At 41.0% G+C, this 27,005-nt stretch overlaps 1 protein-coding gene across 1 annotated transcript in view; it reads right to left on the reverse strand.

Moving 5' to 3' along the window:
* Window positions 1–3,476: 3,476 nt before the first annotated feature.
* LOC100890779 overlaps window positions 3,477–27,005 on the reverse strand; it is a 47,846-nt gene continuing 24,317 nt past the window's right edge. The window contains exons 6-16 of the mRNA XM_030994041.1: window positions 25,119–25,167; window positions 23,936–24,444; window positions 16,791–16,827; window positions 16,006–16,517; window positions 15,253–15,292; window positions 14,240–14,413; window positions 13,896–14,143; window positions 11,242–11,338; window positions 8,957–9,333; window positions 6,469–6,565; window positions 3,477–3,728 (exon numbers count right to left, since the gene is read on the reverse strand). Coding sequence (XP_030849901.1) covers window positions 3,477–3,728; window positions 6,469–6,565; window positions 8,957–9,333; window positions 11,242–11,338; window positions 13,896–14,143; window positions 14,240–14,413; window positions 15,253–15,292; window positions 16,006–16,517; window positions 16,791–16,827; window positions 23,936–24,444; window positions 25,119–25,167 — 2,392 coding nt within the window. The remainder of the gene's footprint in view (window positions 3,729–6,468; window positions 6,566–8,956; window positions 9,334–11,241; window positions 11,339–13,895; window positions 14,144–14,239; window positions 14,414–15,252; window positions 15,293–16,005; window positions 16,518–16,790; window positions 16,828–23,935; window positions 24,445–25,118; window positions 25,168–27,005) is intronic.

Below are 27,005 nucleotides of genomic sequence, written 5' to 3' on the forward strand. Positions count from 1 at the left end.
CTGAGCTTCCGGCGGCTCTGTCTTCTGGACCAAACCAAAGGCCCTAAAGCGGGCCCCTGAATATTTATCTGACCGTAATTAAACGCCTAAAATCCCTGAGCTTCCGGGGGCTCCGCCCCCTGAACCCCATGCCAATACGTGACCTGCCAGTGTCACAATAAGGTCCCCCCCCCCCCCCCCAGAGAGCCAGCGAGGTCACTGTGACAGGTGGCTATCTCATTAACTCAGCTCTCATTTAACATAAGAAAAAGAGGATCATGGGGGACCAACGTGCACCGATTGGGGAAGTTTTCTATATAGAGGGAGCAAGTAGCTACAAGTAAAACAGTGTGCCTGACGTTTCTTTAGTAATCGCTTTTTAAAAGACTTTTTGAATTTGGCCGCTTTTTAAAGACAGATAATTAAGACGTGCGCTGGCCGGACAATAATTGATATTCTATCTTTCCTTCTAAATCACGCACTTGCATTCTCGACATTGCTTCTGTTTTCTTTTTCATTTTTAATAGAGCTATAGAATTTCTAATTTAAACGAAAAAAATACACTCGAAGAAAAACTGTTTATACCTTCTACCCTTTTCTATTATCGACCTATTTACTCAATATATTTACAGAAAATTCATTTAATAAAAAGCTATATGACAATATATGCTTCATTGTCTTGCTTGCCGTTGACATGTTTGTTTTTATGTATGTATTCAGTCCCCAAATAACTGATAGAGATGTACGTTCGATTTATATTTTCTAAATTCTTCGAAAAACAAAGTACCCCTGATTTCTAGACTGAACTCTATCTTTCAAACGCAACTCATCAGAACTTGAAAACATGACGGCGGCATATTATAATATAATATAAATATTATCTGTCTCGCCTTGACTTGACAAAGATAATATTATCTACCTCACCTCGACTTGACAAAAATAACATTTTGGCAGGCATATTTAAAAACAGTTCATTTTGGCGGGCATACGGACATTACTTTTAACCAATCAGATGGCAGGATTAGGAAAGATTCTTAAAGTAAGGTATATAATAGGATTTATATCATTGAAGCATAAAAAAAATAAACACAAAGATATGATTTGGGTATTATAAACAATAGGCGAGCCAGTAATTTAAAATAGCAAATCTTATGTTGTTACCAAAATTATTTTTTTGAATATGAAAATACAAGGCATCTAATCTATTTACAGGCAGGATGCATCTACATGAAGTGAGCCCACATATATCCACGGTACGACTGGTCTCTTTATTGAAAAGGGCATATCAGAAAAGAATGACCACATATTTGTCTCTAGTGACAAGTTGTTATTGTTGTTTTGGGTTTATAATGCTGTCCAATCTGAAAAGATTATTTTCGCAAGGCTATACTGTTTTTTCGAGTTATTTATCAGTGATGATAAGATGGCGCTGTTTCTTTTGCTCTGACAAATTAGATTCTGCTTTATGAAGATATCGTTCGGCAGGATGTGGCGGTGAATCAGGCGCCGGGTGGCTGGTTCAATTAGGCCGGCGGGGGCCCAGACGACCTCATTAAGAAGAGACTCGGCTCCCATGCGAGAGGCTGGAGTTTGGCGGCATATCACTGTCCTCCCGTCGGCGGCAGCCAGGCTGACCTCATGTTTTTTAGCTTTTTCCGAGAATCGATTTCCATTCGATAGGCGGCAGCCGGCGCATGCTTTTAAATGCCATTTCCTACCGCCAGCGGTAGCCGGATGAGCTAATTTAAAAAATGCAGCCAAGACGCATAAGTGCAGTCAGCTGACGCCGGCTGGTATATTTATTTTTGACGCCTCGCCTAATGTAACATGAACAATTGCATTGTACGTTGAAGACTATTTGACGATTAAAGATGCGATTTATCACATGTTTGTATGTAAATTGTCTTACAGGAAAAAAAAAGTGTTTCTCGAAATATGACTTGATTTGCTGTCAATGTTGAAAATGTCAGATCACAAGAGTTAGCAAAAGGTTGGATGAAAAATAAGGAGAGGGTATGACATTATATGATTGAAAAGAGAGAGAATGGAAGAGAAACCATTATTTTGGACCTCCGGCCATCCTCAAAAAAAGGATCATTAAAAAAAAAAAACGGCCGCTCACAGATAAGCAGGGGGAGGGGGTCATAAAAAATATTTTAAAAAAAACCTAAACAATTATAACGAAAATAAAAATAGATATGCCATTGCAGGTCTTATTGTTGGGAGGACAATATCCTTCAGGGTTTTGCAAAACATGACAAAAATTGGGGGGAATGTAATTTTCCCCCATTTTGGGGGCCGCGTCCCCCTTCCCCCAACTGACAAAAATGGTGGGGTGACATTGCATGGTATGATGTCCCTACCTTAAGAAAGAAAACAAAAACGTGTCAGCCATCCCCCCCCCCCCCGATTGACGCCAATATCTGGATTAGCTATAGGAAACAACAAATAAACTGCAAATAACGATTTAAATGAGAAAAGTAGGCCTAATTAATGTGTGTGTTTTTTTAATTTAATTTGTTATTAAAGTTTCTAAGCATTTACCCGAAGAAAACGGTTAAATAAAAGTTTATCGAGATAAACATGAACGTGAAACTATTCGCCCCTTCGTAAAGGCCGCATTTACGTTGCAATATGCGCACGGGCAGGGCACCGAGTGGCATTACGAACTGGCGAATGTGTACATTCGTCACTTCGTAATATACATGCTTATGTGTATTGTGCGCGCAACCGTGGCTATACGTTGGACATTACGAACTGACGAATGATTTATTCGCCGCTTCGTAATGTCAGCGCTTCAGTACATAATACGCGCAAACGTATAAAACGCGTGGTATTACGAACCGACGAATGTTGTTTACACAAGGACAGCAGGCTCGCTAGTTTAGTTTGCTATAATATTTGTAAATCACTTAAAAGAGCAACTTTTATACTCCTCACCTTTTAAATATTTTTGGATTAGGAGTAACGTAACCCCTTTTATTTGGCGATGTAGTAAGTGCAATTTTCTTCAAACGCGATTATCTCCGAATGATGTTTGCGCACTAAATATTAACATTCGCCGGTTCGTAATGTCCGCGACGATGTATACGATGTCATGAAGAGGTTGGCGAATTTGCTACTTTCCAGCTGACAGACTTTCAATCTATTCTTTAAACCATGAACGAAGTTATTAAATCAATAGTAAACATCCAATAAAACAGGTATATTTAAAATAAATTAAAAATAGAAATACAAATTAAGCGCCTTTAGTTAGAGGCTACGTGTCAATTGCCCATTGTAAACTAAAGCAAAATAAACATCTGAAGTTCAAGATGTTTGATACTGTTAGCATTAAAATGAGGTTATCATCAATGGTTATTACATGTATTATAACTATTAATGTAAATTATATCATCATTGCTATCAATATTTGTTATTTGGGGGCTACCAACATTATGATTATTATTATTATTATTATTAATATTATTCACTGACTAAAGATGTGTACAATAAACTCACATTACATGATTCATCGTCTCCACATGTTTGCAACACTCGACGAGTTCAACCAAGTCTCCCTCGTCCGTGCCCTTTACTCTGGATAGACAAAGCCACTGCAGGTTCTTGGTTTGTTCTCTGATCAGAAGACCCAGTCCTCTCATCGTCTCTCTCGATACACTCTGCTTCTCGGATGGGAGTGATGGCGGTGCTGTAAGCTTGATGCGTGTGAGCTGATGTCCTCCGGTCCGACGAAGACCAGCCGTGATCTGAGATATGTCTCTCTCTGCATCATCGATAGTGATATCGATATCTCTCAAGCCAGGAAGCGATGAGAGCAGACCTTCATAGCTTTGTGACGTCACACTCTCAGCTGATAGCTTTGTGACGGATGGAAGCTCAGGAGGAGATGGAGGGAAACTGAGAGAGGAGTCTGAGATGCTGAGATGGTTCAGTGAGGTGTAGGATCTGAGACAGGACAATAATCTGACAGTCATCTCGGTAGATAGCTGGCATTTCTCTACGAGGAGTTGACCATTATCCTGGAATTAGAAAGTTATTTAATATGTTTAATTTAATAAACAACAAATATTGGAAATGGGAAGAATTGAAGGGAAGGCACCGTGCTTTATGAAGTTGACATTATAATTCAGAAGCAAAAACAAAAACATTTGTATTATTTATATTCTCTTAAAATATTGCTGTACCTGTCAAGAAAAATGTCACTGCCCCCCCCCCCCCCCCCTCTCTCTCTCTCTCTCTCAAGAAACGGGTCGTCTTTTTATAATTTCTCCAATGTTTTCCTAATCCATTCACCCCTTTGAATCCTTATGTTAGATCTCGATCCTTACATACATACTAAACACAGGGGATAATTTTCAGGAGGGTGGTTGTTCTCGGGCGTACTTTGTCCTACACCCATACAAACAGTTGCTTTAAAACATTTGAGTGATGAGGGTAATCTGTGCTCGGCATTTAAAGATAAACTTGAGTTCTGGTAAAAAAAGAAATTGAATTCTCACAGAATCTAACGAAACTTACACTGAATGTTCAAGATTACAAATAAATGTCATCTTCCAAACAATTTTGGAAGAAAATGTATACTGGCTGAGTAATGAGCATAGAAAGATAAGGAAATCAGGGTAGTACTAGCCCCGACACCATGTGTGTTGTCCCATATACATCTTTCTGTGTAAGTGATTGTAACTTTACCAAGACTCTGCCAAATTTATGAAGATTTTGATGACTCCAGAACCTTGCATTACACACCATTACTTACATGCTATATGATCAACTTTTCTGATCCATTCCACACCTTTTCTTTCACAATGCAATCGCATTACCAGAACTCAAGTTTATCTTTAAGTGATTCCATTGTTACGTACGGAAATCCATTAGTACCACCATGTGAATTACAATTTAAGAGGAATTAAGTGGCGGCTCCCACATAATTATTTTGAGACATTGCAAAGTAAATGATTATTATATCAATACATGTCCAGGAATATACGATCTCTCTTTCTCTTTCTCTCTCACTTTCTCTCTCTCTCTCTCTCTCTCTCTGTCTTTCTCTGTCTGTCTGTCTCCGCCTCTGTCTCTCTCTTTCTCCTTCTCACTTCCATCCTCCTTCTCCTCCTCTCCCTTTTCTACCTCTCTCTATTTTCCCCCGTGTATTCTGTAGCGTACATGCACACTTTTCTAGGGGGAACAATGTTTGCTGACTCATGTTTCCTATAATAGTACTCTGGTACTCCATTGTTCTCCCTCCCCCTCTTCCTCTCTTTCTCTCTCCTCCCCTCTCGCTCTATCTTTACCAGCTTTATTTGCTCTCACTCAATCTATCTCCATTTAACATTCTCCAGTATATTACCTCATTTTGCTTTCAACGGCTGTAATTAGTATTTGGACAGTATTAGATAATTTATCAACTGTATGTTTTGATCATACTATGCTGAAAATTAGTAACACTTTACAATTTTATATTTATTTTATGTCTTTCTTATGTTATTAACCTTTGATTTCCTTATCTTTGTTTGTTATGCAAATATGAGTTAAATATGTACTTATCAGGTCCATAGATATTGTATATACGTTTTTTGTTTGTGCAAGGCGCTCAGGGATAGCAGTTTGTTAACTGAAGAGGTAAGCCTGCTTTAAATAAAACGGTACAGATAATATACATATATATGGCCAATAAATCAATCACTTTGTTTTGCATACGTGTGAATCTGATCTGCGAATGACTGATTTTCATTTAGACAGTCAACCTGTCTCTTTATTGCATGATTGGTGAATGGCTCCAAACATACCGGTCATTCACGGTTTGTGTTAATGTTAATTTCAATTTTATGTTCAAGCTTTTGTAAATGTAGGGTCATCGGAAGCATAATCTTATAATTTTGTAGTTAACATGTACATGCAGCGCCTACATCCAATATGATATAACAATAGACAGGATGCCACTATATTTTTACAAACACGCTATACACATGATATACATTTAAATAAATGTATGTTACACTGTCTAATGATATACTTGAATTCCGTAACAGGACAATTACCCCCAAGGACAACCACCCCCGAAAAATTACCCTCCAAGGAAACCACCCCCCCCCCCGAGGACAATTACTCCCAGAAAATTACCCTCTAGGACAATTAATCCCCCCCCCCCCCCCGAGAACAACAAAGGACAACCACCCCTGAGGACAATTCCGCCCCCCCCCCCCCCGGAAAATTACCACCTGTTCATTAAATGGGAAGTTCATCCTGATAATAATTCGGTTTTTTTTTGTTCGGGGGGAGGGGTGATTGTCCAAAAGGGTAATTTTCAGGTGGGAATTGTCCTCTGAGTGGGAGGGGTGTGATTGTCCAAGGGGGTTATTTTCAGGGTGGGGTAATTGTCCCGTTGGTAATTTGCCAGGGGGAGGGAGGTGGGTGATTGTCCAGGGGGTAATTGTCCTAGAACCCTTGTATTCATGTAGCAATCGATATACTTAGTAGGTTACTTACATGCAAGGCAATCACCCTGAGTGACTTATTTAACTTGTTAAGACCAGTGATGTGAAGTCTTAGTCTACCGTCTGACTTTGTCCCACAGCCAAGAAGCCTGCAACATATAAATGAAGTGTAAATTGCGTATAAAACAGAGGAATTGAAAGAAGATGTTAATTGCACCCATTTGTAGATGAGTGCATGTACGGTTGAAGTGTACCGATCACCTGAATATTATTTGTGTACAGCTAGAATGTATAAAATCAACACGAAAATAAATGACCTGGCATTCTTTGGGTTAACGGTATGAAGTATGAAGAAATAAGTGACAACATAAATAGGGCGCGCACGGGACCGAATTCAGTCTTCGGTTCCATGCGCGCCCTATTCTTCTGCAAGCACATACGGATGCGTCGACAACTCTACCGCGAGGTGTCACTCTTCTAATTAATATACTTTTACAAATTGTATTTAAACATGCAACAGCGGCGGCGGTACCTCACAAGAGCCCCCTTTTAATTTCCAATAAGTGTCCCTTTCCCCTTCTCACCAATGCTCATATACTCTGACAAGTATCCCTATTTTAATTTGATAGGTGATCCTTTTGCTTTGACGAAATACCCATTTTCTTTAGTAGTAAATGCCAATTTTCAAGTGCGATAAGTGCCCCTGTTACTAGGGCAAACAGTGGCGTCGCTAAAGGAGGGATGTGGGGGTTCGACATCCCCCCCCCCCCACCTGTCGGGATTTTGCCGGTAAAATTGCGCTGCCGTCGGGAAAAATGAGAAAAGGAGGAGGGGGGAAAAAGAGAGGGAAAGGGAAAGAAAAGAAAAAAAAGAAAAGGAAAAGAAAGGAAAGAAAGGAAAGAAAGGAAAGAGAAAGGAAAGAAAGAGAAAAAAGAGGAAGGAGAGGAAAGGAAGTAAAGGAAAAGAGAGAAAAGAAAGAAAAGAAGAAAAGGAAAAGAAGAAGAAAAGAAAAGAAAAAGGAAACAAAAGAAACAGGGGGGGTGAAAGAGAGGAGAGAGAGGGGGTAAGAGCCTGTGAGAGGAGGGGTTGGAGTAAGAGAGAGAGAGGGGGTTGTTGGGTGGAGTCGCCTCGTCGAGGGAGCAAGAAAGAAACGCATAGATATGTTGCTGTGTCTGGTCAGCTATGTCGGTATTCTTGCTCGATCATCGTGCACTATATCAATGCAGAAGTTTGAAGTCGGTTAGATGTATTACGTCGGTCAGCCGGCAAATTTGGTTTCCCTACGAACTGTGACATTTTATTAGACAAAGTAAAAACTTTTTGAAATTCAGACAATGATTTAGAGTCGGGAACGGTAAAAAAAAAAAAGTCTTCTTTCTCTAATAATTTAATGAAACGTCAAAGCTTCCGTTAGCGCGGTAGGGGGGAAACTGAATTCAGACAAGGATCTAGAGTCGGGAACGGTAAAACGAATCGTCTTCTTTCTCTAATAATTTAATGAAACGTCAAAGCTTTCGCGCTTCGCGCAGGAGGGGGCGGTAATGAATTCAAACAAGGATTACGAGTAATAATTTAATAAAACGTCAAAGCTTTTGCGCTTCGCGCGGGAGGAGTGAAAATAAATTCAAACAAGGATTAAGAGTAATAATTATTTGATGAAACATCAATGCTTCCGCGCTTCGCGCGGGAGGGGGGGGGGGACTGAATTCAGACAAAGATTGCTGAGAGTCGAGAACCGTTTACAACGAATCGTCTTTTTTCTCTAATAATTTAATGAAATGTCAAAGCTTTCGCGCTTTGCGCGGGAGGGCCGAAAATTAATTCAAACAGGGATTTAGAGTAATAATTGAATGAAACATCAAAGCTTCCGCGCTTCGCGCGAAAGGGGGGAAACTGAATTCTGACAAGGATTACTGAGAGTCGAGAACCGTATACAACAAATCGTCTTCTTTCTCTAATAATTTAATGAAAAGACAATTAATGAAAAAACAAAAACAAAATCGTAATGGACGACCTAAAGAAGATGAACCCCCCCCCCCCCCCCCCCCATAAAAAAAAAAATAAAATAAAAAATCCAGCCCATTTGTTCCGGATAATGATACGGAGAAATTCACGTCATGTACATGTATACGATGTCATGAAGAGGTTGGCGAATGTGCTACTTTCCAGCTGACAGACTCTCAGCTATTCTTTGAACCCTGAACGAAGTTATTAAATCAATAGTAAACATCCAATAAACAGGTATATTTAAAATAAATTCACAACAAAAATACAAATTAAGCGCCTTTAGTTGGAGGCTATGTGTCAATTGCCCTATGTAAACTAAAGCAAAAACACCATCTGAAGTTCAAGATGTTTGATGCCGTTAGCATTAAAATGAGGTTATCATCAATGGCTATTACATGTATTATAACTATTAATGTTAATTATATCATCATTGTTATCAATACTCATTATTTGGGGGGCTACCAACATTATGATTATTATTATTATTATTATTAATATTATTCACTGACTAAAGATGTGTACAATAAACTCACATTAGATGATTCATCGTCTCCACATGTTTGCAACACTCCACGAGTTCAACCAAGTCTCCCTCGTCCGAGCCCTTCACTCTGGTTAGACGCAGCCACTGTAGGTTCTTGGTTTGTTCTCTGATCAGACGACCCAGTCCTCTCATCGTCTCTCTCGATACACTCTTCTTCTCTGATGGGAGTGAGTGCGGTGCTGTAAGGTCGATGCGTGTGAGCTGCTGTCCTCCGGTCCGACGAAGACCAGCCGTGATCTGAGGTATGTCTCTCTCTGCATCATCGAAAGTGATATCGATATCTCTTAGGCTGGGGAGCGTTGAAAGCAGACCTTCATAGCTTTGTGACGTCACACTCTCAGCTGATAGCTCTGTGACAGATGGAAGCTCAAGTTGAGATGGGGGGAAACTGAGAGAGGAGTCTGAGATGGTGAGACGGTTCAGTGAGGTGAAGGATCTGAGGCAGGACAATAATCTGGCAGTCATCTCGGTAGATAGCTGGCATTTCTCTACGAGGAGTTGACCATTATCCTGGAATTAGAAAGTAATTTGATATGTTAGCCATATAATAAACAACAAATATTGGAAATGGGAAGAATTGAAGGGAAGGCACCGTGCTTTATGAAGTTGACATTATAATTCAGAAGCAAAAACAAAAACATTTGTATTATTTATATTCTCTTAAAATATTGCTGTACCTGTCAAGAAAAATGTCATTGCCCCCCCCCCCCCTTCTCTCTCTCTCTCTCTCTCTTGAAGAAACGGGTCGTCTTTTTATAATTTCTCAAATGTTTTCCTAATCCATTCACCCCTTTGAATCCTTATGTTAGATCTCGATCCTTACATACATACTAAACACAGGGGGTAATTTTCAGGAGGGTGGTTGTTCTCGGGCGTACTTTGTCCTACACCCATACAACAGTTGCTTTAAAACATTTGAGTGATGGGAGAAATATGTGCTCGGCATTTAAGGGATTCCATTTTTACGTACGGAAATCCATTAGTACCACCATGTGAATTAAAATTTAAGAGGAATTAAGTGGCGACATTGCAAAGTATTAAAATGATTACTATATCAATACATGTCCAGGAATATATGATCTCTCTCTCTCTCTCTCTCTCTCTCTCTCACTTTCTCTCTCTCTCTCTCTCTCTCTGTCTTTCTCTTTCTTTCTCTGTCTGTCTGTCTCCGCCTATGTCTGTCTCTCTCTCCTTCTCACTTCCATCCTCCTTCTCCTCCTCTCCCTTTTCTACCTCTCTCCCATTTTCCCCGTGTATTCTGTAGCGTACATGTACACTTTTCTAGGGGGAACAATGTTTGCTGACTCATGTTTCCTGTAATACCCTGGTACTCCATTGTTCTCCCTCCCCCTCTTCCTCTCTTTCTCTCTCCTCCCATTTCGCTCTATCTTTACCAGCTTTATTTCCTCTCACTCAATCTATCTCCATTTAACATTCTCCAGTATAATATATTACCTCATTTTGCTTTCAACGGCTGTAATTAGTATTTGGACAGTATTAGATAATTTATCAACTGTATGTTTTGATCATACTATATATGCTGAAAATAAGTAACACTTTACAAATTTATATTTAGTTTATGTCTTTCTTATGTTATTAACCTTTGTTTTCCTTATCTTTGTTTGTTATGCAATTATGAGTTCAATATGTCTATAGATATTGTATATATGTTGTTTTTATTGTGCAGGGCGCTCAGGGATAGCAGTTTGTAAACTGAAGATGTAAGCCTGCTTAAAATAAAACGGTACAGATAATATACATATATATGGCCAATAAATCAATCTCTTTGTTTTGCATACATGTGAATCTGATCTGCGAATGGCTTATTTTCATTTACACCGTCAACCTGTCATTGCATGATATGACGGACCGGTGGGTTGGTGAATGGCTCCAAACATACCGGTCATTCACGGTTTGTGTTAATGTTAATTTCAATTTTATTTTCAAGCTTTTGTAAATGTAGGGTCATCGGAAGCATAATCTTATAATCTTGTAGTTAACATGTGCATGCAGCACCTACATCCAATATAATATAACAATAAACAGGATGCCACTATATTTTTACAAACACGCTATACACATGATATACATTTAAATACATTTATGTTACGCTGTCTAATGATATGTGATTGTCCAAGGGGGTTATTTACAGGGTGGGGTAATTGTCCCGTTGGTAATTTGCCAGGGGGAGGGAGGTGGGTGATTGTCCAGGGGGTCATTGTCCTAGAACCCTTGTATTCATGTAGCAATTGATATACTTAGTAGGTAACTTACATGCAAGGCAATCACCCTGAGTGACTTCTCTGACTTGTTAAGACCAGTGATGTGATGTCTTAGTCTACCGTCTGACTTTGTCCCACAGCCAAGAAGCCTGCAACATATAAATGAAGTGTAAATTGCGTATAAAAAGAGAAATGGAAAGAAGGTGTTAATTGCACCCATTTGTAGATGAGTGCATGTACGGTTGAAGTGTACCGATCACCTGAATATTATTTGTGTGCAGCTAGAATGTATAAAATCAACACGAAAATAAATGACTTGGCATTATTTGGGTTAACGGTATGAAGTATGAAGAAATAGGTGGCAATATAAATAGGCCGCGCACGAGGCCGAATTCGGTCTTCGGTTCCATGCGTGCCCTATTCTTCTGCAACCACGAGATATAACTTACACCCCCTTCACAAACACGGATTTTTATTCACGGATCTCTCACGGATCCTTGAGATTTGGCCACTATGTAGGTTTACATTACGACCGATTTAAGAGTTGTTACGAGTTATCGCGATGTATTAAGGCAAAGTTCCACGATCTGTCACGAGTTGTCACGGATACTTACGAGCAACTTACGTGTTACTTATTCTCCTTTCGTTAGTTCAAGTCATCTAGTTAATTAGGATTTCTGATAGCATTGTGTACATAATTGCATGGGGACATTACTGCATTTTCGAACACTTTAGCTGAGCTACCCTACTTTAGTAGAAGTGTCGAGTTTTATTTGTCCAGTCAACCTACACTGTTTCCACTAGTAGACTACTCCTGCTTTTCGGCATCTACAAATAACCTCCAGTTCTACTAGTGGTAAGTAACAATCGTTCATTCAAAGATTTTTTTACATATGTACGTCAAAGGCCAAAGGTCACAGCTCATTAAATATGCAAAAAGAGATAATTATGTACATGAGAAAAAGCTGCAGTAAATATAGTATTGTATAATAGAGGTAACTTGCTCTGACGTATATAGGCCATTGTACCTGGCGAGGGGATGCAACGCTTTGCATTGGTTGTTTAAATTGTTTTTTTTTAAACAGGCAACAGAGGCGGCACTCCAGCCGGTGTCCCTTTTCTTCTTAAAAGAGCCCCCCTTATTTTGTGTAAGTGCCCTTTCTTTTTCACTTTTTATACCCACAATTCCCCAGTTTTCTTTCCAATAAGTGCCCCGTTCCTGTTCGCATAAATGCTCTTATCACCTGTGATAAGTATCCCTATTCTAATCTGATAGTTGACCCTTTTGCTTTGACGAAATACCCATTTTCCTTAGTAATAAATGCCACTTTCTAGTGCGATATAACGTGTCCCTGTTATATACTATGGAACGTGTCCCTTTCCTTTCTATGAAGTGCCCCTTATCATCCGTAATGAGTGCCGATTTCTAGGTATGATAAATACCCATTTTGAGATCTGATAAGTGATCATTTTACTTTGACAGATGCCCATTTTCCTTTCTAATTCGTTATGTGTTTGCATAACACACGATTTATGCTTGTAACAAAATGTTCATTCATACACTCAAAGACCATGTGATATAGACATGTATGTTTTAATAAATGAATGATGTAGTAACATAAGTAGCCTGATCAGAACAAAATGTCGCACTCTGTACATATTTCCTACTTCTATGCGGAGTACAATACACGAAGAGTTGACATGATCGACCAAAGTGAAATGCATATTATGAATACGAATCCCAACGCACGAGGAAACATACACTTCTTTCAAAAATATAATCGTTCATATAGACTGACCTTCGACATTAAAGACACGCGTTTTTGCTTCATACTAATCAATTTATTTTGTCTTAAGGTTGACAATTATATTATTGGCATCACACCACTGATTAAATGTGATATTCTCAGTTATAACTACTAAATCAAGACAAGCTTTTCCAGGTGGAAAAAAGTGGTCAATTCAGCTGCAAACAATCTTTAATTGAGAAATTTAGTACATGTATAGGTCATTTAAATACATCATAACAACGAGTAGGGCCTTATGTGATAACAGAAACAAAATAAAACCGTTGAACACTTACATGCAAGACAGCAAGATGATTTGTTTCGGTATATTTCTAGCCTATTTGTTCCGGATAATGATACACATATATGTTTTGTACTGAACATATTGGCATTCAGACCCCTTGCTAGCTTTGAGAAATTCACGTCATCTGGTTGGTGAATTTGCTACTTTCTAGCTGACAGACTCTCAATTTATTCTTTGAACCATGAACGAAGTTATTAAATCAATAGTAAACATGCAATAAAACAGGTATATTTAAAATAAATTCACAACAAAAATACGAATTAAGCGCCTTTAGTTAGAGGCTATGTGTCAATTGCCCTATGTAAACTAAAGCAAAAACACCATCTGAAGTTCAATATGTTTGATACTGTTAGCATTAAAATGAGGTTATCATCAATGATTATTACAGGTACTATTAATGTTAATTATATCATCTATGTTATCAATACTCATTATTTATTTATTTATTTATTTTTTTTTTTTTTTTTTTTTTTTTTTATGTATTTATTTATTTATTTATTTATTATTATTATTATTTTTTTTTTTTTTTTTGGGGGGGGGGGGCTACCATCATTATGATTATTATTAGTATTATTAATATTATTAACTGACTAAAGATGTGTACCATTAACTCACATTAGATGATTCATCGTCTCCACATGTTTGCAACACTCGACGAGTTCAACCAAGTCTCCCTGGTCCGTGCCCTTCACTCTGGATAGACAAAGCCACTGCAGGTTCTTGGTTTGTTCTCTGATCAGAAGACCCAGTCCTCTCATCGTCTCGTTCGATACACTCTGCTTCTCTGATGGGAGTGATGACGGTGCTGCAAGGGTGATGTGTGTGAGCTGCTGTCCTCCGGTCCGACGAAGACCAGCCGTGATCTGAGGTATGTCTCTCTCTGCATCATCGATAGTGATATCGATATCTCTCAAGCCAGGAAGCGATGAGAGCAGACCTTCATAGCTTTGTGACGTCACTCTCTCGGCTGATAGCTCTGTGACGGATGGAAGCTCATGAGGAGATGGAGGGAAATTGAGAGAGGAGTCTGAGATGGTGAGATGGTTCAGTGAGGTGAAGGATCTGAGACAGGACCACAACTTCTCGGTCATCTCGGTAGGTAGCTGGCAGTCCTTTATAGTCAACATGTCAATCTATGGTGACATACAGAAAGAACAAGTAGTCATTGTTACATCATTACATTAGAGAGCCGCATGTAATTTCAGAGACAGAGGTCAAATTTATCCGTTAAACCTATCATTACTTCTTATTATCGAGTTCTTTTGAAACTTCATGTCAAACTACAAATAGTAATACATTTCATTAAAGAAAGATCTTGATGGTTTTGAGAGGAAAGGAGAAAAAAAGAAACAGCATTAACACAAAATTCCTAGAATCTTACAAATCATTTGAACTCATCGATCGACACGCGCTAAACTATCTTAATTCATTTCTTAGCTATAATTTTCTATGTAATCGTTTGGCTTATTTCATTAATTTTTAATTTTCAATAGAAAAATGTACAATATCAAAAAGGAAACGATACCTACTGTATACATTTTCAACTGTATTTAGTTCCTTCCCACAAGTTTGTTAGAATTATAATTGTAATATACTACGGGGCCTATAGCCAACAAGCTATGCTTTTACCTTAGGCTCATTAATATCCCCATTTTCAAATTTGAATTAGTTGTTAATTAACAAATAACTACAAGCAAACCAAAGTCATTTAATACATTTGATGTACTTGTGTTTATTGCGAATACCTGTGTACTGTCAATATATTTATATTTCTAGCATAAACACATCTGACAACGTATAATGTTAAGTGTGATATATGAATACATACCAAACTGAAGTAAATTCATTGTTTTAAAGAATACTATTTCCGATAATCCAACTCCCTATTTGGTAGAAAGTGTGAAATGCTTTCTTAAATATTAAGAAACGAATGAGGCGCATATATGGACACGTACAATTAGAGCATACTTACATTTGATACATGTTTAGCTGAGTTTAGCGACCCAGAAAACCTAAATCATTTCAAAGAGATGAAGAAGTGGGGAGAAAGAAAGAGCCAGTTTAAACAATTGTGAATAACAATTTACATAATTGAGCCGATTTACATATTTCAAAAGTCAAACAATTTTCTTATAGGGCTTTTTTTGTGTATTATCTGCTTTGACATCTTCTTAAAAATGTTGAGAATAATGTGTATTTATTAATGATGATGTTTTGTTCAGCCTTGCGACTGAAAGCAGGTTCTTTTTATCCTCGTATTGAAATAAATAAAACAAAATCAAAACCTTACATGACCTTTGTCTTAACATAACACCAGTAACTATCATCTTTGGTACTCAATGACTCGTTATCCAAGTTAAATCGGCTTCAGGTGGATACTTTGGTAATGAATTGACTGGTGTAACACATCAGCCTAGCCAATGAAATTAAAGGCCCATTTCAATGCCGAATGATGGGTAAACAAAAAGGGGGGGGGTAAACAAGCTTTCAATCGATTTTACTTGACATAATAGTTACTCACTGTTCAAAATACAGACTCGTTATCCAAGTTAAATCGGCTTCAGGTGGATACTTTGGTAATGAATCGACCGGTGTAACACATCAGCCTAGCCAATGAAATAAAAGGCCCATTTCAATGCCGAACGCCCCGAACGAGGGGAAAATAAGGGGAGGGGGGGGGTAAACAAACTTTCAATCAATTTTACTTGACATAACAGTTACTCACTCTTCAACATACAGACTAGCTGACATTAAACGCGTTGAAGACTGGACAAGATCGATCACTGCATCCTCGAGTCCGAAAACAACTCCGGACAATATCGCCTGAGATTTTGTGATAAGAAGACCCAGTCCTCTCATCGTCATTCTCGAAATGCTTGATACATTCTCCTCTGATTGGAGAGAAGAAAGGTCGATGCTTGTGAGATCCTGTCCTGTCAGAAGTCGACTTAGACTAGTCTGGATCTGAGATATGTCTTCTGTCCTTGCATCTCCGATAGAGATATCGACCTCTTCCAAGCCGTGAAGCGATGAGAGCAGACCTGTATAGCTTTGTGACGTCACTCTCTCGGCTGATAGCTTTGTGACGGATGGAAGCTCAGGAGGAGATGGGGGGAAACTGAGAGAGGAGTCTGAGATGGTGAGATGGTTCAGTGAGGTGAAGGATTTGAAGCAGGACAACAACTTTTCTGTCATCTCAGTAGATAGCTGGCATTGCTCTATCTGAAGCCTAGTATTCTGCAATTAATTACAAATAGACAAACCTTTTCACTTTTATATACATTGATCTATATATTGAGACTAAACGTGTGGACATATATAGAATCCCACGTCAGAGAAGCTGAAAGTACAAATATTAAATTCATATTCCGATAATTAATTGAGTTCTTTCAACAACAAAAAATGCAACTGTATAGCAACTCCCTTTTATTATAGTTAAATTCAGAGGATATCCCTTTGCTGAATATTTCAAATCGAAATGCATGCACCCGTAAAGGAAAAGTCACTCACCTGAACGGTGTTCTTTTTGTTCACAGATTCACCTCCACTGCAACAAAAAATATTTAAAAAGGAATGAATGTGATTCAAGTAAATCTTGGGAAACGATATTACATCAATAAAGATTGCAAGTGAATTGTACATCCCCTCTTTACAGAGGTAAATGAAAGCAACAATACTAACAATAACAATAATGATAATAATCATATTATTATAATGGTAATAATCATAACAAATGTAACCATGATCATGATATCAATAATAAAAAGAACATCCATAAAATACCATAAATACATTATTTGGTGTTCATGCCGTCTTCAAATTAAAAAGCGCCATTAACACAAAGATCTGTAGTGACCAAAATTCGCGGAGATTTTCGAAAATATATTAGAAAATGTGATATTCGATCCATGATTTCTCATATTCTACACAAATATATTTATTTCAATTATTAGCAAATGGACGGCAAAGTTTTTAACTACGAATTGGTGCAACTACAAAATGTATCGTCAAAGGATTCAGGAGATATCGCGATCTAAAATTCGGTGCCCGATTGGCGTGCGCGCTGCAGGCAACTCACGAAAAAGTCATAACAACAACGAGACCTTACTTCGTGCACGCGGGTTACATCTGATTTATCAGAAAATTCAATCGATCAAATGTAAGATAATTGGATATTTTGCAAGGAAAATTATCATACAATCAGTTACTATCAGGCGTGGTGATGTTTAGAGGGGATCGTACCCCCCCCCCCCCCTGGAAAATTTGAAAAGTGCACACACAAAAATGTATAGCAAATACTGACTAAAGACAGTCAAAGACTGCCAAACTCTTTCTTTGTTAGGCTCTGGAGGGCCCAAGCAGGGCCCAAGAGTGCAGCGTTTGGACTAGGCCTAATACAAATGCAAAAATGTTCTCGCTCGGTCGCTAGATACGCTCCCTCGCATAATGTCCTTCAAAATGTACAAGTAAATAGTGTGGAAAATCTGTATTTCGTTGGTATCACGTAAGCACAGTTTACACTGTATGTTTTCAGGATTAAGAGTAATAGAAATAGATCAGTGCTAAAAAATGAATAGACCCTGCTCCGCTCGCTCTTTTTATTAGGCCTAACGTTAGATCTAAGTTTTATTTTTTAAGGAGTCCCTTCCAGCCTGGTTATACAAATATTGTCGCCTGACTTCCTTAGGTAAGGGGGAATGGTGTACATCTTTCTAAAAAATAGTATTATTAAGTCAAAATCAAGGCCCTTAATTACATGACTAGATTCTAGAGTCTAGACCTAACTTTAGAATCTAATTTCTACTAAAATTTACCTAGATTCTAGATCTAGACCTAGTCTACTAAATATTTACAACCCTTCGGACTGCACACCAATTACCGGCAATGTAAAAGTGAAGTGTGATGTAGTAGGAGTTGCCCCCACCCCCATACAAGCCTCCTACCACAAGAGGGCGCCATTGGCCTTCTCGCACTGGGACGACAAGCTCGTACCAGCTTCTAGCACAAGAGGGCGACATTGGCTTTCACTAAGTGGGACAAGAGATGGAGAACTGACATAGACTGACTGGTACACGTTGAGATACACTCCGAGTAACTAGACCGGTAAGTGAACGTTCTTTGTAGCATTTAAGTATTGTAACTACGTAGCCTATGATCCATAGGTCATCGGTCATTTGTAGCATTTAAGTATTGTAACTACGTAGCCTATGATCCATAGGTCAGGGCTACTTCATTGGCGCTGCGAGCAAATTGCTTTCTTGCATTTGCGGTGATTTTTAAGATTTGTGATTTTTGCACAGCGAGCACGGCTGCCCTAAAGCATAGGTAAAACATATGCGGTCCGATGCGCTGGGCTAAGCTGCTCGCTGTGAATTTGATATAATCAGTAGACTAGATTTTAAGTTGAATTTCGAATTTTCGTCTTGGGCAGGGCGGATTACTCTGCTTTGCCTATTTCGTAATTTTTGGTGTATAATTCTTTGTTGTTTCGTGTGGGTGTTTCGGGCCAGGCTGTAATATTAGCCCGGTTTGGGACATTTTTGCTGTGATTTTTTTTGGTCGGTCGTCTGCTCTCGCAAACTCCAAGTGTAGTTCCGTCACGGCTGTATGCGTGCCTGGACTTTTTCACTGGGGGTTTGAGGGCAGTGCGATTCGAGTGTGCGTGTTTGAATTTTCTGTAGCGAGTGTTTGAACTTTGTTTGTGGTGTGGGGTGCCTGATTAGGCATCTTTTTGTGTTGAGCGGTTGTTTTGTACGTGAGTTCGAGCCAGGCTGTAATATTAGCCCGGTTTAAAACATTTTTCAAGTGCGTGCTATATTTCTTGAGCGCGCAGGTTTTGGAGCCTGCCGGTCGTGGCACAGCGCTTTGTTACACACTACAGCGTATTTGATTCGCGGAGGGATATTTTTTAGTCCTTCTCCTCACGATCGACGCCATTTTGTTTTTGGTTGTTGGCTGTTCGCCGACGGGACCTGGATCTCTTAAATCTAGGACCTAGACCTGATTTTAGGGTTGATAGCAGTAGGCTGTCTATAGTATTTTAGGTGCGTGAGTGTTTGGTTTTGGTGCGTGTTGTGTGTGGATCCACCCACTCAGTGTAGTGCGGGAGTCCTTTCAAATAAATAAAAAAAAATCGTGCGGTGTGATTATCCGTGTTGGAGTGATGTGAGTAAACAGCACCTAGTTAAGAATTCAGGGAACTTATTTTTCCGTCGGGTTATTTCCCCGACGTAACTTAGTTGTAATTTTAGTAGACTAGTCTAGGCCTAAGGCTTTTGCGATTATGGGGTCGCTATGACATATAGGGAGGCTAAGATCCCTATTAATAGGTGTTCTTTTGAAGAACTCCTCGCAGACGTGCCGGGGCTAGCTCCTTTGCAGGCCGGGATCATGTTGGGTCTCCGGACTGAACACGGGAATATTACCCCGGGATTATTTTGGGCGTCCCCAGGGCTAGTAGAGTCCAGGGGGCTGCTAGACAGGTTCGACTTTGCTCCTCGGGAGAGTACCCGGGGGGCAGAGGGGGTTCCCAATCAGAGTGTTTTTGTCACTCCGTCGGGGCAGCGTGCCCTGAGCACCAGCATCCCCTGCGGAGCCCAGGCCCAGGTGGGGGGACACCAATACCCCTATGATGTATATCCGTCTCCCTTGGTTAACCGAGGGGATGTATCGGGTAGGCCCCAGAGGGGCAGTCCCATCCCAGGGTATCAGAGGGGTCGGCTAGGCTTAGGGCCCCTCCCCTTTCCCGAAGAACCGATCCGTCGGGGTCCTGCTCCCAGGAGGGATGGGAAGGGGGGAAACGCTGGTAGAGTATCCTACCAGCTACTCCCCTTTTTTGATGGGCGCGGAAACTGGAGGGCTTTTCTCCATAAATTCACTGCGTTTGCGGACCAGCAGGAATGGGATGGGGCCCAGAGAGTGAATCAGCTAACCTGGTGTCTAGAGGGGAAAGCGGGAGATTATTTGAGCCTGACTCTGGAACAAGAGCCGGGTCTGAAGTATTTCCCGCTGGTCCGAAAATTGGCGCAGCGCTTCGATCACGGCGGGTTGACGGAATCTGCTCAACTCGAGTTTGCGTATGCCAGGCAGGGGCCAGAGGAATCCTTGCTTGAGTGGTCTGATCGGGTGTTCGGGTTAGCTCTCCGAGCATTCCCTGGGGTCCAGGGGTCCTATTCGCACCAGCAGGCGGTCCTCCGCCTGTGTCGAGGGTGTTTGAACCGGGAGGCGGGATGTCACGCGCTGGCTCAGCATCCCGCCACCGTTGAAGAGGCAGTAGGGCATATACAGTGGCACCAGCATGTGCACCGAGCCATGTACCAGCGGGGGTGTCCTGTTAATTCGGTTGCCTTTGAGGATGCGGGGGAAATTGAAGTCCGCCAAGTGGATTTATCCCCCCAACCTCCTAGTCGACCTGAAGACGGACAACTCGCTGCAGTAGAACGCCGAATGGTGGAGCGCCAGGGCCGCCTAGAGGCCCGGGTAGCTAACATGGAGCCCAGGGTAGCTAACATAGAGCGGGATGTCCGGAGGATCCTAGATACCCTACAGTCAAGGCCGGCGGCTTCCCGGGAAAGAGCCAAGTCCCCGGGGGGTGACCGGTGTTATGCTTGCGGGGGGCACGGGCACTTCCGGAACCAATGTCCCACAGCTCGTGGCGACAGAGGGAATGTGCGTGTTTCCTTTGTCAACTGCCCCGAAGTGGAAAGCCCCAGCGGGTCGGAGGAGGAGACCAGCCCCCGACCCGAACGAGGCCAGCTAGTGACCGGGACGCCGGGAGGACGGGCAGTTATTCCCCAGGCAGCTGTTAAGCATGTGGGGGAGCCTGTTTCCGGTGAAACTGGGTTGAATGAAACCTCCACGAAACTTCCGATTCCTCCACAGGTGGTCGGGTCGCTGGACCCGATGCCAGGTCCCACCTCGGATCCGGAGTCGGGATCGGAGGAAAAAACGGAGGTAGTGGTTTGCCGGCTGCATTCCAGTTCCTCTCTTAATATCCCTATAGTGATAGGGGGTTTCCCCCTTAGGGCAATAGTGGATACGGCGGCTGAGGTGACTATCATCTCGGATCGGGTGCTTCAGCATCTGAAAACGCAGCCCAAAAGACTGCGGAAGGCCGTATTACATGCTCCAGGTAGGGATATAAGCATGAGGGGGTCAGTAGTGGGGCCGGTGAGCATTCTGTTGGGGGGACAAGAGTTCCCCAAGCAGTTGTATGTTGCACCCATTTCAGACGACATGTTGCTGGGAAGGGATTTTCTCCATAAACATAGGGCGGTGATTCACATGCATCATCCCAGGTTACTGCTAGGGGAAGTGGAAATTCCCATGCAGCATGGGGATAACCCCAGGCGGATGGGTGTAGCAAGGGTGTATGCCCGCAAGAGGGTAATCCTTCCTCCCAATGCCGTTAAGAGGGTGACTGGGGTTATCGACCAACGGATAGGGGATTTTGTGTTTGGACCACTGCTAAACCCTGTTCCTTATATGGGGCGGGGAAGAGTGCGGAGGTAAGAGAGTTGGTAGCCCGGACACGGGGTAACCGTCTCCAGGCTCTCCTAGAGCAGACTCGGGTTAACGCCCAAGCGCTCTATGGCCCGTTAGGTCGGGTGTGCACGGGAACTTCTGTTCCTGTAGCACTAAGTTTTCAGGGTGCGCTTGAAGGTGGGAACTATTGAGTTCCTATCTCCTTGTTTTTGCTACATTAGCTACGGGAACTTCTGTTCCTGTAGCGCTAAGTTTTCATGGTGCGTGTGAGGGTGGGAACTATTTAGTTCCTATCTCCTTGTTTTTGCTACATTAACAAAAACATATACCGTAGGTCGGGTGTGCACGGGAACTTCTGTTCCTGCAGCACTAGGGGTCCGTTAAATTTTCAGGGTATACTTGAGGTGGGGATTATTTAGTCCCTATCACCTTGTTTTTGCTACATTAGCAAGAACATATACCGTATGTCAGTAAGTTTTTTGGATTTTTAGTATTTTTTCCCTAAATGCCCGTTGGCATATGTTTTGGTTGTTCCAGGGGGGACTTTTTTCCAAATGGCCCGCTCCGTGCTATAGCGGAACTGACGCCTCCTTCCTGCGCCGGAGTGACCTAGGTGGGTTTCTGGTTCTCCAGTCACACTCCGAAAAACCTGAGTAATATACCCCTCGGGTAGGTAAGATGGCGTCATAGCCTGGGAGGACAAGCGGATGGTTCCCCGCTATGGGGGCGTGGATTGTTTTGGGTAGGGAATCTCCCCCTGGCAATTGTAGTGTTAAGCATTAAGTATGTTGGTTTTTTAATGAATAAAACAAAAATATTTTCATGTTGTATTACCCCGTGTTTTGCTCGTTTGGGGTCAAGTTTGGCATGTTTAATACATGTTTTTAGATTAGGATGTTGTACGGCCACAAGGGAGGGTAAAGCATAATTATTATTTTTTTTTTCCCTCTGTCCGGTTGTGGGTAAGATATTTCACTGGGTTTATTTCAATTGGTCCTGGGTTTTTTAAAACGGGGGGGAATGTAGTAGGAGTTGCCCCCACCCCCATACAAGCCTCCTACCACAAGAGGGCGCCATTGGCCTTCTCGCACTGGGACGACAAGCTCGTACCAGCTTCTAGCACAAGAGGGCGACATTGGCCTTCACTAAGTGGGACAAGAGATGGAGAACTGACATAGACTGACTGGTACACGTTGAGATACACTCCGAGTAACTAGACCGGTAAGTGAACGTTCTTTGTCTCATTTGTAGCATTTAAGTATTGTAACTACGTAGCCTATGATCCATAGGTCAGGGCTACTTCAGTGACAAAAGCATATTGCTTGTTTGTATAGCCACTACTATAGCCTAGGCCTAGACTAACAAGATCTAGACCTATAGATCTAGAGGTCTAGTTTTGCTAAAGAATGTAGATCTAGTCTAGACTCTAACAAAGTTAGATCTAGGCTAATGTTTTAATCCAACAAAACTTGTGAAATGTGAAAGTGTATTAGGCCTAAAGGGGGTAGCCTATAGGTCTAGGCCTAGTCACTTCCGTCACCTTCGCCCCTCTCGTTCACTAGATCTAACAAAGTTAGATCTAGTCTAGACCTCTACTAGTCTAGGGTCTATGCTCCCTTGTCCCTCGCACTTTGTCGCCCCGGTCATGAATATAAATCGCCGCCCCTGGTTGGTACTACTTTTTATTTACAATTTTGATGATATTTGCTCTCAAAATAAAGATTTAGATCTAGAATAGGTCTACAAACCCTTGTCGGCAAGTTCATATTTTTTTCGGAACGGACGCAAAAGACTGCAAAATTTGCCGATCTTATGTCAATATTGTGCTTAGGCCTAGGCTTAGTCTATTTAGATCTAGAGTCTAGGCATAGATCTAGAGCTAGAGTCTATAACCTCCAATTCCATTAAAAAAAAATCGTCTCTCTGTAATTTTAGGTTTTTATTTCCATTGGCATTAGGGCCTAGATCTAGATCTAATGATATCAGACTTTCGAAATGTTACCGATTTGTTGAGATAGCGAACTATGGTCACACCACCATACTTGAATAAAGATCTAGATCTAGAGTCTAGGTCTAGACTTCTAGATCTAGATCTACCTAGTAGTAGAATCTAGACCTAGATTTAGATCTAGTCTAGGGATCTACACCTCTAGTAGTAGATCTATACCTACCCCAAATTCAAGTACGTTAGTTGTTTAGTCTTGACAAACAGGTCCACCAAGGCTTCTTCGTCTCTGCCCCTCCCCCCGGACACATGCAGCCGCTGTTGGTTTTCGGTTTGGTCTTCAAATAGAAGACTAAGCCCTCCAATTGACTCTCCTGATTTAATCTTCCTGTCTGCGCCGAGTGCTGGCAAGGCGTGTAGTCTAATATGAACAACGAACTGTTCATCCCTAGCACTAGTCTGATTCATAGGCCTGGATGCGATGGTGTTGCTCGTCTCTGCAACATCGATAGAGACATCAATATCTCTAACTCTAGGTATCGATGAGAGCAGACCTTCATAGCTTTGTGACGTCACTCTCTCAGCTGATAGCTTTGTGACTGATTGAAGCTCAGGAGGAAATGGAGGGAAACTGAGAGAGGAGTCTGAGATGATGAGATGGTTCAGAGAGGTGAAGGATCTGAGACAGGACCACATTCTGGCAGTCATCTCAGTAGATAGCCGACATTTCTTTACCTGCAGGACGGATAACACAGAGAGAAGATTTTTATTTTCACGTAAATGCTATTATGCGAAACCGGGTACATAATGAGACCCCCCCCTTTTTTTTTGGATTAAAGCTTAACGGTGGGTGGACATTAAATGAATAATGATAATACCAGTATACATGACTGGTAGGGCGCACAGCGATCTCGGGCATATGATAACGCGGGAAAATGTAACTCACTTGTGTGTGTTTTTTTTTTTTTGGTATTCTTTTAATCCAATTAGTATAATATAGCCTTGATTGCACTTCGGTAACATGAATTAATGGTAATCGTCATCTCATGCCTTGTGTTTTTTTTCTCGGGCCGACCAGCCTTAGTGCAAATGGGCGCTGATGTGGCATTGCAGACAATGGGTACGCGTATAGGGTTGTTTGAATAGGGTATGACGCAAACAATACACTAATTTCACCATAATGTTCACCATCGACAACTGACCGAAAGAGAAATATGCTAATTACAATCATCACCATCGATATCACGTGACTAGCTGTGGCCCGATCACAGCTTTGTATCTGTAAGAGCTATTTGTGATTGTTTAACCTAAACAAAAAGTATATTTGCATTTTCCCGTCAGGCGCAAATATTAAATTTATTTCCTAAATATTTGTAGTCGTATATTATTAGTTTAAGATATTTGCTTACCTGGAAACCCGATTCTCGATCGTATTCGAAACATCTACCATCAAGAAATCTATAGGAATTGAAAAAGAGAGTTGAAAGCGAAGACAAGAAAAACAACACATAAACTATGGGAATTGTGTTGGGGGCAGTGGCGTATGCATGATTCTTTTCAAGGGGAGGGTTTTTACAATTTGAAAATCGCGCCGATTTTGTTGTTGTTTAACCTTTAACAAATGTTATGGGGGGTTAACCCCCCCCCCCCCCCCCCCTGCGTATGCGCCTGTTTGGGGGATTCATGAAGTATCGGACACGGCCTGTAAGTACCGTTTGATACAAACATGCAGAAGGTTCTAGTTAGTTGAATATACATGTATATATATACATAAGTATAATAAAGAGATCATTAAGACTTTAAACAAAATATAGCATGACAAACAATGACAGGCGTTGTGAATACTGAATAGTACCGTGACAAATGCGAGTTGAAAGAAAATAACTGCTTACAAATGTGTAAATGTTTACATTGTCAGTATGGGATGCAATAGGGATATGAGAACAATATAATAAAGATACTCCAAGACCCCCACAATACACAAATCCCTCGAGAAGGCCTTAGAGCTAGCTGGGGTGGATTAAAGGATTCCCATGGAAAATTATCGCATTTAATACATTATAGTATTTGCATGCCCCCTCCTTTCAGGTGGTAGGTCTATGTTTCATCTCACCAATTTCAAATATATTTGTAATTTCAAGCAGTTTGTGTAGTGTGTTTATTTTTACGGATCTTGAATTGATAGTTCGTAATACGTGCAAAGATGTTAAAGAGATGGTTCATTGAAATGTGGAAAATGGGCAAATTACACCTCTACAGATTGCTGAGAACATTAACAAAATGAGCAAAGTACATTTGAAGCCCTCACTGTTGTGAGGAATAAATTATATACAATTTTGTTACCCTTTCCTGAACCCACTCACAAAGTGAATTGACGGCGTTATTTTACATGCGAACCGATGACGTCACAATATGAACAACCTACAACACACATTCGGGACAATGTTGGATACCCATTGCAATTTTCAGATATGGGTTAACGTTGTTTGTATATTTACCGCTAGTGGTGATATTTCCTCTATTTTTGGCATCTTGAATGAGATACACTGAATAAATGATACTTTATACAAATTTTGTTTGATTTTTATATTTTTTCCCGTCACATTCGAGCATGAAAATCGGAAAACTAATCACATATTCTGAGGGCACTTCAGCGTCTGGGAAGGCAAAGGACATTTTGCATGCTGCCCTAACGACTCTTTTGGAGTAATGTATAGGCGACAAATTTACATAGAATTGTCCAGATATTCATTACAAAAATGTGTGATTAGGCTGATTAATTTACATTTTTGATAAATTAAGTCGTAGGACCTGATAAACCGAGAGAAACAGATCAGTCCGGTTCGCGATTCACTAGCTCGAGCGCCGGGCTACGGGCTAGGCTGGCTAGCAAGCTGCGCTAGATGTGATGCACGCATACCGCGTACGTGCGATATTGCACACACAGAGTACGCACGCACAGCTACTCGCTAGCTACGGGAAACTTGAACGCTACATACATCGACGATATATTCACTCGCTTTTTGGAAGTTATATACCATTTATCTAGACTAAAGTCAGATTAAGAACCAAAACCATGCCATGGAGGAGCCTTCTTCTATCTCCTCAAAACTCAAATCAAGTATGTTTTCGTCAATATCCATATTTCCAGGGGATTTTGATGAAGGTAAACAGCGTTAGGTATAAATGGGTACGGTACTCGAGAGTCAATGCAATACATGTGAATAGCACGCAAACTGTATCTCGCACCGTCGTCAATCATTTCAGCTGAGCGGCCCGCTGTTCATATTGTGTCG

Source organism: Strongylocentrotus purpuratus, unplaced genomic scaffold (genome assembly GCF_000002235.5).
Source record: "Strongylocentrotus purpuratus isolate Spur 01 unplaced genomic scaffold, Spur_5.0 spur5_scaffold_20, whole genome shotgun sequence".
Taxonomy (NCBI): Eukaryota; Metazoa; Echinodermata; class Echinoidea; order Camarodonta; family Strongylocentrotidae; genus Strongylocentrotus; species Strongylocentrotus purpuratus.